The sequence below is a fragment of the Passer montanus genome, unplaced genomic scaffold (genome assembly GCF_014805655.1).
Source record: "Passer montanus isolate IOZ18808 unplaced genomic scaffold, ASM1480565v1 scaffold6, whole genome shotgun sequence".
Lineage (NCBI taxonomy): Eukaryota > Metazoa > Chordata > Aves > Passeriformes > Passeridae > Passer > Passer montanus.
In genome coordinates this window covers 1,628,194-1,641,824 of record NW_024371037.1, presented here as the reverse complement: position 1 = coordinate 1,641,824, position 13,631 = coordinate 1,628,194, and the positions used below count along the sequence as shown (strand labels likewise).

At 36.2% G+C, this 13,631-nt stretch overlaps 1 protein-coding gene across 6 annotated transcripts in view; it reads right to left on the bottom strand.

The window, feature by feature from the left end:
* The window catches only part of TAFA5 (TAFA chemokine like family member 5), a 398,792-nt gene that overhangs the window by 276,520 nt on the left and 108,641 nt on the right, over window positions 1–13,631 (bottom strand). The window contains exon 1 of one of the 6 annotated variants that reach the window (XM_039727013.1): window positions 13,243–13,617. The exons of the other annotated variants lie outside the window; for them this stretch is intronic. Coding sequence (XP_039582947.1) covers window positions 13,243–13,333 — 91 coding nt within the window. The 5' untranslated portion in view covers window positions 13,334–13,617. Of the gene's footprint in view, window positions 1–13,242; window positions 13,618–13,631 lie in introns of those variants that run through there. 6 annotated transcript variants of the gene reach the window in all.

The following is a 13,631-nucleotide window of genomic DNA, read 5'->3' as shown; positions in this document are numbered from 1 at the left end:
AATTATGCTCTTATTCACAAAACTAGAGAAACCTGTCATGCAAGTTAAGAGTTTCCTCAGTCTAATACATCAGATTCAGGAAATTTTGGCAACCTACGTGTTACTATGGCAACTTTTTTGTTTCTTCAAAATGTAAATTATCTTTGAGGCTTCATTACAAACTGTATTTTCTTTGTGTTTGTACATAATTTTTTCCCATATATGGAATCAGAATAGATTTTTACTTTAAATGGCTACATTTTATATTAACAGATGAAGTTACAGTGAGTAGAAGTTGGGATTAAATGAGTTTTTAAGCACATCTCTGCTTAACCTTGACTTTTAAACCTTAACAATAAATAAGTACAGGAGAAAGCAATCAAACAAATCAGTTCTATGTCAAAGGTTTCTCTCTTTGACTTTTACAATTGTAAACTTCTAGAAAATGAAATTATGCTGCACATTTCAGTCCTTTTCTTGCTCTTTTTACTGCTAATTCCATTAAAAACCCATTTTACTGGGTTTTTATTCACTTTTTTGTAACAAAAATTTTAAAAAAAATCTGGAAAAGAACGTATGACTGCTCTGTTTTTTTAATGAAAAAAATTGTGTTTTGATATGCCTCTCTAGCTCTGGCCACACTTACTGAATTCAAGAACCTGCCTGCCTTAAGATGAACAGGTGTCCGCAGTTCCTGTTACAGTGACCATTACAGGAATTATGTAAGCCCAGAGAGAGATCTGACATCTTCATCACCATGTCAGAGAGTCATAGCATCAGAATGAATCTGAAAGAAAAGCTATTTCTTTTAATTTGACTCCCATTTCTTGTCTGCTGAAAAAAAGAGAATAGCAAATCTCAACTTGTGAGCCAAGAATTTTCAATTTACTCATTCAAGTACCTGCAATAAACAGAGACTTTCAATTCATTTTACACCATTGTTAAACATATATAATTTCTATGAACTGAGTTTAATATTAAGAAATTATTATAAATCTAATGCATTTTAGTTCTTATCATAATGGAACTCACAAAAGTGAGGAAGAAAACTTTAAAACATGACAATATAATGAAACACATGTGAAAACGTAGGGGGTTAACAACACATAAAACTTGGTCTCTCCACCATGGGCATCTAAGCAACCTGGTCTAGTAAAGGTGTCCCTGCCTATGGAAGCAGATTGAAATAGATCATCTTTAAGGTCCCTTCCAACCCAAACCACTCTGTGATTCTGTGATTTGTGCTGTCTTCCTCAGGGAACAGCTGCCCAGAAGTTTGCAACCAAGTAATCTAGTGAAAAATAGTCATCTAGCAAAGAAAAGTTATTTATAAAAAGGACACAAAGCCCATATTCATCCTAGTTCTCTGTAAGTATTAGGAAAAAAATCAGACTATATTCTAGCAAAATTAAATAATGATTGTGGTAATTCATTAGCTAGTACACAAAACTCTAATGCCCAGTGAACTAGATCATGCAGCCAGCCCTATTCTAAGCTAAAAATCAGACTGTAACAATTTTATAATGGGTGAAGAGACAGTCAAGGCTATACTTATATAAGCACATAGGCAGAGGGAACATGGAATTTATTTCTAAGAGAGCCTAGAAACTGGGGGGAAAAAAACCCCACAGTATTCAGAATCATGAGATCCCTTGACCATCTCCTTTTTTGCTCATGTTCCCATGGGTGCATTAGAAGGAAGCTGCATTCTCTTCAGAGAGCATGCAAGAGAGAAACTAAAAGTAGACAAGAACTACTAAAGAAATTCAGCATCTAGATGATGAAAAGCATTATGCCTGTGAAGAGACACTGAGGAGAAATGATATTTCATAACTTCTGTTATTTTAACTACTTGCTCATGTATAATTTAACAATCTTTTTCTTGCACTTCTTCTGCGAACAGTGAGCGTCTCTAGACTTGTTAAGTGACTGCAAGGATATGGTTCTGGCTCTAGATAAGGCCTAAGTGCATAATTAAGTAGAAGCACATACTACTAACTCTAATAATTCACTGCATTGGAGTATGAAGTTGTACAAAAGCCATAATTTTTAGGGACTGTGGAATAGGGAAAACAACCTCACTTTACCACCAGAAAACAGTGTCATCAGGAGCTGCAGTGCCCAAGTCTGGGACAAGGAACTGCAGCATGGAGCAGAACCTTCCCAGTTAAATACATGCTTCAAACAATTGTTTTGAAAGAGTTTCAGCATGGATTATTTTCCAAAGATATTTACCTCACACACCTTACAGATGGAAAAGACACTATCCCAGGTCAATTAACCAAGGCAAAAATATACCAAAATAAAACCTTAGTGCTGCACAGGAGCATAAAGGAAAACAGCAAGAAGTTCAACATCAATTTCAATGGAGACAAGATTTCATTCCTAACATCAAACAATCAAATTGTTCCCTTCAATTTTCATACCTTACAGATTGAATTTCTTAAGGCTGTTACCAAAGTTTAAGTTTGGTTAAGTAAAAAGTAATGCGTGGTTTGCAAAATGCTTTTGGGGTCAGAAAAGTGTAACAAAAAGGAAAAACTGCTGCTAATTAAGCATATAATGCCTTTTTAAAAAATATGTAATAGTACAAGTGACACCTATATATCACAACAAAATGGATATTTGTCTAGTTATGAATTAACCAGTAATTAAAGTAAACCTGTTGGGCCTTAACATTAAATTAGTATGGTGGACATGACCACAAAAATGCTCAATCTATGTTTTATTATACAGTCTCTAACTGCAGGTAATGGTAGTTCTTGGGTCTTCAGCCTACCTGAAAATCATGTCACTATTCACTAAATAACAGGTAAAATACACAGTTAATGTTTTAATAGTCTTTAGTGAAGACATAAAACTTCTTAGAATAATAAAATACAAGAAGTTTTACTAAAATGTTAATCAAATAATGGAAAGTTGAAAAGAGTCAACAAAATGGGGCTGTTACTATATTCTACCAAAGAAAATAACACACAGCAGCACAGTGATTTTTATCTTTAAAGGCTTGCATCTAAAACTCGTCAGCATCCATTATAATTCTATAAAATAAGATAAGGCAGCATCTGGTACAATCTATATAGTTTTATAGCCAAGTACACAAAAATGCTTAAAACTGTTACAAGATCTTTTCACAATAAATGAAGCTGAAGCCTCTTTACTTCCTCTACCAGCCTGTATTATAAAAACAAAGGCAAAAGCTAGAACAAAAGAGGAATAAAAAAGAACATTCATTTCTCTTAATGACTAAATAATACTTTTAAAGGATTAACAGATAATGGGACCTGCTGATGCACAGGAAGAAAAAGCATCTTCACAACCATTTTAGTTTAATCTCAATTAGTTCATAGCCATAAGCAAGGTGATACTCAAGCATTGACCATTTCAAACAACTGTTTGATTCTCTTGAGGCTATATCTATTCCCAGATTCACAATGCACTTCTCCAAAACATGTGCAACTCTGAGTAATGGAGCAGAGGTTTGGTTTTTATCTTCCTTAAAGACATAAATTTGTATTGAAAGAATAATGCAGAAAAAAGAAGTAATTTAATACAGTGAAGACAGTAGCAAATTTCAAAAGATATCATATAACATTGTTGTCAGGATTAATTAGCAGTCAACACAAAACCACATAAAATGCAAGTGCTTTTTCAAAGTTAGTGTCAAGGGAAAATAAATTTCAGCTTGTCATATAGTAACTTAAAAAAACCTTTTATTTCTTGTCTTTTAAGAAACATTAGTATTGCTCAAGAAAACAAGAACTAATACTCAGGTCCTCTACATCTCTAAGTAGAAAAACTCAGTGGTGCATATTTGTTCCACAGACACAAAATAATTCCACACAAAGCTTGCTCCAAGCACAAGCTGTGAACTATGAATATATTTGGTGTGCATGGCAATGTCTGGGGAGAGATGGGGGAGCTCTAGGGAATGTCCTCTGTGAGAAGCTGCTGGAAGCTTCCTGTGTGTCCAAGGAAGCCAATGCCAAGTGGTTCCAAGATAGACACACCAGTGGCCAGAACCAAGTCCATCAGGGATGGTGGTAGCACCTCTGTGACTACATATTTAAGGGTGGGGGGAAGAATCTACGCAACACCAGCAGCATTCAAAAAAGTGGAATGAGAATATGGGAGAGAAACACTCAGCCCTGCTGACACCAAGGCCAGTGAAGAAAGGGAGAAGGTGTTCCAGGTATCAGAGCAGAGATTCCTGTGAAGACCATGGTGAGGCAGCTGCCCCCAGCAGTCCGTGGGGATCCACAGTAGAGCAGAGATCCCCCTCCAGCCTCTGAAGGACTCCTCCATGCTAAAACAGGATAGATGGATGCCCAAGGCAGGCTGTGCTTTACAGGAAGTCTGCAATGGAGCAGGCTCCTGGCAAGACCTGTGCATCCAGGCAGAAAGGAGCGCACACTGCAGCAGTCTGCCCCTGATTGACTAACCCCATGGAAGGACCCATGTTGGAGAATTTTGTGGAGGAGTGTCTTCCATAGGAGGGACCCCATGCTGGAGATGAGGAAGAGTATGAAAAGGAAGGAGCAACAGAGACAATGTTTGACAAACTGATTACAACCCCTCTTCCCCATCCCCCTGCACCACTCAGGGGAGAAGGCAGAAAAATTGGGAGTAAAGTGAAGCTCAGGAAGAAGAGAGTCAGGGGATGAAAGTCTTTTAAGATTTGGGTTTGTTTCTTGTGACTCTACTCTGATTTTAATTGGCAATAAATCAAATTAATTCTTCCCTGAATTAATTCTTTATTGAGAAGAATTTGTCTGTGATGGTAATTAGTGAGTGATCTCTCCTTGTCCTCATATCAACCCACAAACATTTCTGTCAGCACAACTTGCTAATTCTCCTTTTGCTACCAGATTTGGAACTACACAGACATCAAAAAATTGGACAGTTCTGCATCAAGATAAACACCATTGCAGACTGCAATGAACACAAAGCTTTTAACAACCCATAACACCAAACAGGCACACATTAGCAGAGAACTTTACAAAGCCATTTGCAGCTCACCCTGTTGTGGGGCAGGTTCTGTGTTTCCAACACCAGATGTCAGAGTAGCCATAAAATAACCTGGGGATAAGCCGTTCACATGCTGGGGTAACAAGAGCAGACTGGCAGAAACAATTTTTAACACAAATCCACATCTTATAAGAAATACCAGAATGTGAATGAGACTAATATCTCTATTTCACTGCTCATTGCATATGAAGAAGTGCAAACAGAGCATGGTCCTGATTCAGGACACCTTTGAGTCCTAAATAGCTTGCAAGATAAACAGTACTTAAAATTTACGTGCATCATGATGTTTTCTGTTACTTTTTTTTTTTATTGTTTGTTTTTAAATTGCATCTGCCTCTCAAAAAAAAAAGGCATGATTTAACTAATAATATACTTAAAATACTAGCTGATTTCTTGGATTTTTTTTTGTTCTATGATACTTTCAGACCCTAGGATAATTTCTCATGAGCCTATTGACTTCAGCAGCCAAAAGAAAATTGCCCTGAAGTTTGATGTTTAAATATCTTTAACCTTTGTAAGTTTTAGGTAAATGCACATTTCAGAGAATCAGACTTCAAGAAATCACCTAGTCCATCTGTCTGATTCAATTTAGGAATACTGCTCCCAACAGACAAGATTGTGATCTGGAGATAAAACTCTCCTATTCCATAACTTCTCAAGAAAATCTATCTCAATGCTTAACTGTTCTTGCCAATAGCAAGTTCTCCCTACAGCACCAGTACAAATCTGTCCTGCTGCAACCTTTCCTAATGCCTAGCTTAAATTTCCCTCAAATCAGTTTGCATTCATTGCTTCTTATGATCTCCTCACTTTACAGAAAGGATGGCTTGTTATTCTCCAGGAAGAATTTTACCCACTGAAGTCTCTTATCATGCTAGTAATCTCTTCTCTAAACTTGGTAATACTACTGCCTTTAGTTCTCTTTTCTAGGTCATATCTCCTAAAGATTTAGCTATTCCCTTTGTTCTCCTGTGGATCCACTTAATCTTTTCTCATGTGTGACTACAATTAAACATGCAGTCTTTGAAACACCACATAGCCTTGTGGAACATTAGAAAGAAGCTGAGGCTCAGAAAATATTTGCCATTAAAAATAATTCTTTTACCTGATAAATTAATACAATCTCCTTTCCTTTTTATGGTCAAAAATAATACATCACTCATGTGAAAATACACATTAGTACACGGTCTGCCTTAAGAAAACATTAGTACTGTTTATTTCTGTACTAATTTCCTGTTTGGACATATTCCAAACATGTTACTCATTGCTTCTAACAACAATTAGTAGCAAGATCTTTTGCTCTCAGTAAGATTTACTTGTGAACTGATGTGCTGCCAAAGGTAAAATATAATGAACAGGCAGATTCACTATGTTGTGTTGAATGTCTAGGACAAACACAGAAAGCAGATTTAGGCAAATAGGATTTTATTAAACAGAACCTACTATCACTATGGGTTATAAGTAGCATGAGGATGTAATTTCTAACAAAAATAAATCTTAGCTAAAATGCAATATTGGGTGCAATAGATACCCCAGTTGGCCAGTCATACTCAGCTGAATGATCAATTCCAACTGGGATATCCAAATACTACCAGAAAAAAATACTTTTATTTTAATTAGTACAATTGTGTTGTGTCTTTTCTTCATGTGATTATAAAGAACTTTTTAAATATATATATACAAAGAGAATAATTTTATCTCTGTTTTGACTAGTGAATTAAAAAAAAATATGGCTTCTCTCAGCAATATTATATTGAACTCAACTTTGAAATACATGCTTTTTTATTTTTTATTTGGCCTTTTTAGTTCAGTTTCAAAAAGTTTCAGTTGTGTGTGTCTTGTTTGGGCAGTTTAATATTTGATACAATGTATGCCTGCTAAGAAGTGAGAAAAATAAATATAACCAACAGATCTAAAAAGCATGCACTTTTGTATGATGTGACTCACTCCAGTCTATAGTACTGCCTTTAGGAACAGGTAGTGCTGATAAATGCTGAGAAAGGTCAATAATTCATCATTTGTGCTCCTGGGCTATGAAAACTGGCAATCGTAAAAAGGCTACTGAAAAATCTCTTACTAATGGCTTTTTTTAAGTTGCTCAGTGGGTAAAAGTTGGAGATTTATACCATCAGAAGACATACAAGTCGTTCATATTAAACACCCAAAGTGAAAGACTATTTCAAAGCTTCCTTGCATGGGCAGAAAACCTGCCAGACTCCCTCTCTTGGTACAACCCAGCACAGCAGATGCCACATAGAGAACATCTTTCCTGCCTCCCTGAAAAGAAAATTATTGAGAATTTTGTCTGCATTGCTTCCTTTCACTGCTACACCTCTCTAATCCTATTGAAAAAAAAAACAAGCAAAGAAAAAAAAAACCAACGGACTGGAAACATAAAAAATTTCAAATACAAAGATATTTTATCCTCAAAGCAGGACCTCCTCTCATTTTTCTACAGTTCCAATGAGCCACACACCATCACATAGCCACAACTGGGTCTTAATTCTATTTAGCTGCCATAAAACTATATCAAAAATGCAAAGAGAGATTGGATACCTTTCACATTTTCTTTCCTATGTAGCCCTTATTCAAGCTTAGGACTCTTCAACCACCAATTCTCTTTCCTGGATGGGAAGAGTAAACTTTCCAATTCTGCATTCTCTGCCTCTCTCTACTCTGATGTTCTGTGCTGAAAATATTATTCATATCTGCCCCTTCACAACACCCCTCCAAAAAAATGCATGGAAGATAGACAGTGGAAAAAAAATTACACTACAGTGCTTTAAATGTAACAAACCCTTCAGCAAATTTGCAGCTGGGACACACTGTCCTCAACTCAGTTTTACTACATATAGGTAACATATGCAGCACATCTGGTATGCAAGGTATCTTACTGTTTTGAGACACTGGTAAAGCATAAAAGGGAAAACTGAAAAAAAAAAAAAACCACCAAAACCCCCCCCCCCCACACACACATTCTTAAAAGCACTTCTCTTTCTGCATTTAACTGAGGTAACATATGCAGCACATCTGGTATGCAAGGTATTTTTTTTTTTGAGACACTGGTAAAGCATAAAAGGGAAAACTGAAAAAAAAAAAAACCACCAAAACTCCCCCCACACACACACATTCTTAAAAACTCTTCTCTTTCTGCATTTAACTGGTTCAAGTAATTTTTTTTTATGTTTTAAAGATAAAAGAAAAATTAAAAGATAGCAATATAATCTGTCATACTAAGTCACATTCAAGTTCCTTCTAGGAAAATTTTGAGGGCCAAAGGCTGAAAACGTTTTAGAAGATAACAGCTCCTTTCCTCAGAAGGTTTTACACAGCAGTAAACATTAGCAATACCAGCTTCCTCAAGACATCAGGTTGTATGAGCAGAAAGCACTTTAAAAATCATCTTGGGTATACTGTCAGTAGACATTTTCAAACATTAGCAGAAGAAGTAGCAGAGTTCTTTGGGATTACACAGCTAAATGGAATATGTGCCTTATTGTTGTCAGTGTGAAAACGTACATGGTAAAACCAAAAATATGCATAAAGCTTTTTCTGTAGTTTTAGAGCAGGATAAAGTATTTAAATCTGTATAAAAAGTGACAGAAAAAAAAAAGATATTAAGTATAAAACTTAAGCAAGTTGTTATGTGCAATATTGCACTCTTTTATAAAAAAGTGCTGTAGTATTTTTCACTACTGTGACACTAATTCCTATAAATAGAATTGACATAGAAGTGCCTACAAGTGTAACCAAAATTGCTAATTGTTGCCTGTGGAGAAAAGAAAAAGAGATAACTATGAAAAATTTGCTAAACAGATACCTTATTCATATACATAAGTATACACTAAAGCTGCACAAATGACACTAAATTTTTGTTCATAGACATAATCATCTGGTTATAAAAGAAGTACTGGAATTCTCTTGTCTCAACTATAGCAGTGTATCAACAGAAAACCACCTTATTGGAAGCAAGTTTTAGGATCTGAATATTCCAATCCTCTATACTTTAAGATAGATTCTTGAGACTTAATTTTCCCCTGTGCAGTCCCTCTCCAAACAAAGCTAACATCAGCCAAATCTCCTAAAGCATTCAAAACATCAATGCACCTTTTAATAAATTAGACATTTCTATCCCCCAATGAGCTATCAGCACATAAACAAAGCTTTAAAGCACACCCAGGGCTGTAACACAGCTTGGCTGCCAGGTACACATACCCGTCTTAAGTAACTCCATAACTGCCCTACTTTCTATGAGACTCAAAGACACATTTAGAAACTGTATCCTTCACCTTTCCCCATCACTGCAGTGTCTGAATGGTTAAAAAGTTCTACTACATGAAAGAGGTCCTTGTCACGGGCAAAGGAGTTCCCACAGCTGATGGGGTGTAACACTAACTCAAACGTTTTTCATTTCTCTTTGAATAAATGTGTTAAACAATATTAGCTAACAAATCACCTAAAATCAGATGTGGGTAGTGACTACCCTTGGTTACTTTTAATTTTCAATAGACTATGCAAAAAGTTTTAGATACTGAAATTTTAAACACTCCTTCATACTGACTGCAGCTGACTAGAGTATGTTAAACTGCTTTGCAGAAAGATCAGACAGGCATGGGACTGCAATTATATATCACAATACCCTTTTCTGGGTTCACAGCTCTATTCATCTTTTAGAAACACTGAAGGACAGATTGGACATAGGGGAACGGATTAGCCACAGGACGACCTGTATTTCCACACAAAAGCCTAAGTGTGGAAAAATGGCACCCTGTGTTACCCATTCTTCACTTCCTGAAAAAAACATATTCAGGAAAATAGACATTTAAACAGCTCTTTCCCACTCATCTCAGAACAAGCATTCATTGTTTCTTAACACCATTTATACGGGAGTAATGTAATGCTACTACCAAACTGCCTGAATTCACAAATGTATATAAAAATATTTAAGAAGTAAGACAGGCCCACTTCAGCACAGGAACTAAAATGAAATCAACACAAAATTAACATTAACTATGAAAAAAAAAATCTCAGTTGGCTGTTGCAACATACAATCTCATATTTATGAATGGGACTGAAGGAGGGTTTGGTTCTGGTAATAAGTTTCAGCTGGATGTCATGGAAGTTCTACACACTCTAGCCACACAGTACAACTGAAATTATAAAAAATACATTGTGTTAATAGGCCACAAGACCATAGCCTACCACATAACATCAGTAATTCCAAATGAGTAAAAGGAAAATGAACTCAGAAAAATATACGTAGTAATTACATAATTTTGTATGAAGTGAAGATTATGTCAGTTTTCTGTTAAGATCTAGCTCTGGAAAAATAAAGCAGTAAATATTTTGATAGATGAAAAAATGGAAAGAATATGCATTAATAAATCAGGTTGGCACTTTAATTACTTTTACATGTCATTCTTCCTAAATCAATTGTCTTGCGTACAACAGAAATGCTTGGTGTATGGACTTGTACCATCAACTTGCCTCAGGAGATACATGTTATCAACTAATCTGATCAAGCTACTCAAACTGGTGGCTTATTTGAATGTTCTTTGGGACAACAGAAAATTATCCTTCTGCACAAGCAATAATCAAATTAAAGTGGCCAAGCATTTTAACTTAGGAATTTGACCACACAGCTGTGTTACAAACAGCAAGCCTCTGTAGCTCATTAGGCTCCAATGGGAAATTAATCTTTTTGCCTGGAAATCAACAGTCTAACATCATGTGCAATGAGACACAACATTCCTAACTTTTTATAAAATTATGATGTAAGGGAATAGTTTTATCAAAAAAATACTTCAAATCTTATGAAGGTAGTGAGGTAATCTCACACATATTCTTCTTTATACATTTACTTAATACACTAATGAGGTAAACATTAATATGGTTAAATTATTTACTTGCTCTTTCCTCACAGTTTTTCTCTTTGTTTTCTTATTGAAAGTAACATAAGACACCACATTCAAAAATTAAAAAAAAAGTACATGTAAATCTTATTTTTCAAACTGCTTACAATACATAAATTAAATCCAGTGTAATCTAAATCTCATTCTTTTATATGCCTTCATTTAGATATCTTATGCTTAAACCATTCACTTTTATTGGATATTTTAAAAGTTCTTCATAAAAAAAAAGCTCAGTCATACCGTGAGGACTTTCATTCAACTCCACCAAACTATTCCCTGTCTTTATTGAAACCACAAGGAGGAAGGAATACATACACTGCTGAAGTAATTGCATGGAAAGGGCCAAAATGCTATCACGGAGATTAGCACCTGTCAAGAAAAGTCTGACAGCTGTCCCAATATATGCAATTTATAGTCAGTATATAGTTTTCGTTGCTTAAGAAATTCGGGAACAAATATAAACAAACTGATCTAATGAAGTTATCCAAGAAGCTAAAGAGCTTAAGTATGCTGTCTGCAGCCCATGTTAAAAATGGTTATAATTGCTAGAAAAATGTAAAATGTGTTAAAAGTCTTTCGTGTACCACCATGAGTTCTGTTTTCATAAAATGATTTGCTAGCTTTCTATTCCTACAAGGCAAAATTAAATATTTTAAGGGAAACAAAATGCTTCCTCTTTTGAGGATTTTTTACAGCTTTCATAAAATGATTTGCTAGCTTTCTATTCCTACAAGGCAAAATGAAATATTTTAAGGGAAAAAATGCTTCCTCTTTTGAGGATGTTTTACAGTAACACAGACCTCAAGCCCTAAAAGGCTTAGAAGAAGAAAAAAAGCAGTAAAATGGCAAATAGAGTAAAAGAACAGCACAAAAGTCTGCAAAATCTCCTCAAAACAGGCCATGTCATTAGACAGATATATAAAAATACAGTTGTCTGAACATTTTAAAAGAATGTTAAATAAGTTGCTATGTGGGAGGCATTGCACACAATGAAATTATAGCATGGGTAGGTTTTCAAAGGAGAAATGTTTAGCACTGGAGGTATCTGAATAATGTTCCTGAATTAACTAAATCTGAGTTTACTAATTTCAGAAAAAAAAAAAAAATTCAGTGAAAACATAGAGTCTCATGTTTTGTTTAGACTGACACTAAATTAAAATCAGTACTGATGTTTCTGAGGTTGCAGGGTAGTCACTTTGCCCAGCCTTTGAGTGAAACTTTGTCCCACTCACAAAAAAGTTTTTCCCTGCTTTACACAGCCAGCACTCTGAACAGAGCTTAGCTCCTTTTTCCTCCAGCTATACTCTCAACTATATTACAATGGTAAAAAAAGCAAAAATGGGTTCACCAAAACCCCCATATTGTTGTGTTATCTTTGTTAATACTGCTTAAAAAACAGGACTGGACTTTTCCATACACCACAAAATATATATACATTTTTCAGGATTCACACTTGAATCTCAGAGTACAGTTTGCTATGCAAGTAACAAATGGACTAATTACTTTAGCAGTAGGGGGAAAAAAAGAAAATACTAATTTCCTGAGGAAAGAAAACAAAACAAAAAAAGAGCAGTAAAAGGATTACTCCCCAGGAAAAATCCCTCCACTCACTTACTCAAGCATTTTTTTTCCACCCAATTCATGAGGGGAAAAAAACCAAGAAAAAAAGACGAAAGCCTGCCCGACAATTCAAATTTTTTTTTCCTATAAATTGTAATCACAGTTTTCTGACCAGAAGGTGGTAAAAACAGGAGCCCAGAAGCCACGCAAAGGCCTCTTCCCGTTTCGGGGCAGTGAAGGGAAGGAAGACGTTGAATGCCCAGGATTTGCTCTGCCCTGCCCTTTCCATAGAACTTTAGTGCCATCTATTGAAAATGTACTGAATAAGGAAGAGGCAAAGGATGCCTATTGATTTGGTATAAAAATAAGACGTTTACTTGTTAAGGGGTTTTTTGGTTTATTAATGTTCCCATGATGACTACTGTTTTGTGGTCATCTGATAGCAACAAATATTTTCTATACACTAGACATGCCCCATAAAGAAATGAGACGTCAGCTAAAACATCGACTATAAACATCATACAGATTTCATATATATATATTTATATATACATATAATATATATACATTTAGCAAAGATGTAAGTCTAAGCCTACCTATTACCTAAAGCAACAAAATTGAAAAGGCTTTAAAACGGAAAGGAAAAATAGCGTGGAAGCACTGCTGTAAATAGAACATACTGGAAACAGTAAAAATAATTAAGGCACCTCGTAAAGATCTTAGTATTAAAGAACAGGATATGTAGACATGCACATACAATTACCTTCTTTAAGAAACTGTGAGTGGATGACAAATATAAGAAAACAGCAGATCGCTGCTCCTGCTAGTGCCCATAAAGCTTTCAAGAGCTGCATCTCGGTCTGAAACTCAGTAAATACCCAGAAAGTCACACAATGAATTTCCACAGCGATGCATCAACGCTTCCCTCTGTGCGCCAGGCGCGGCGGCTCCCGGCAGGGACCACACTCCCGAGCAGGGCGGGCGAGCCCGGGGCTGCGGAGGAGGGGCCGGGGCTTCACACCCCGCGCGGGGGCAGCGGCAGCGCCGCGCTCTCCTCGCCGAGGCAGCCGGCGCGGGGCCCCATGAATCAGCGCTCCGTCTCCGCGGGAGCCGCGGCGAGCCGGCGGCGGGGGCAGGGAGCCGGCAGCGCCG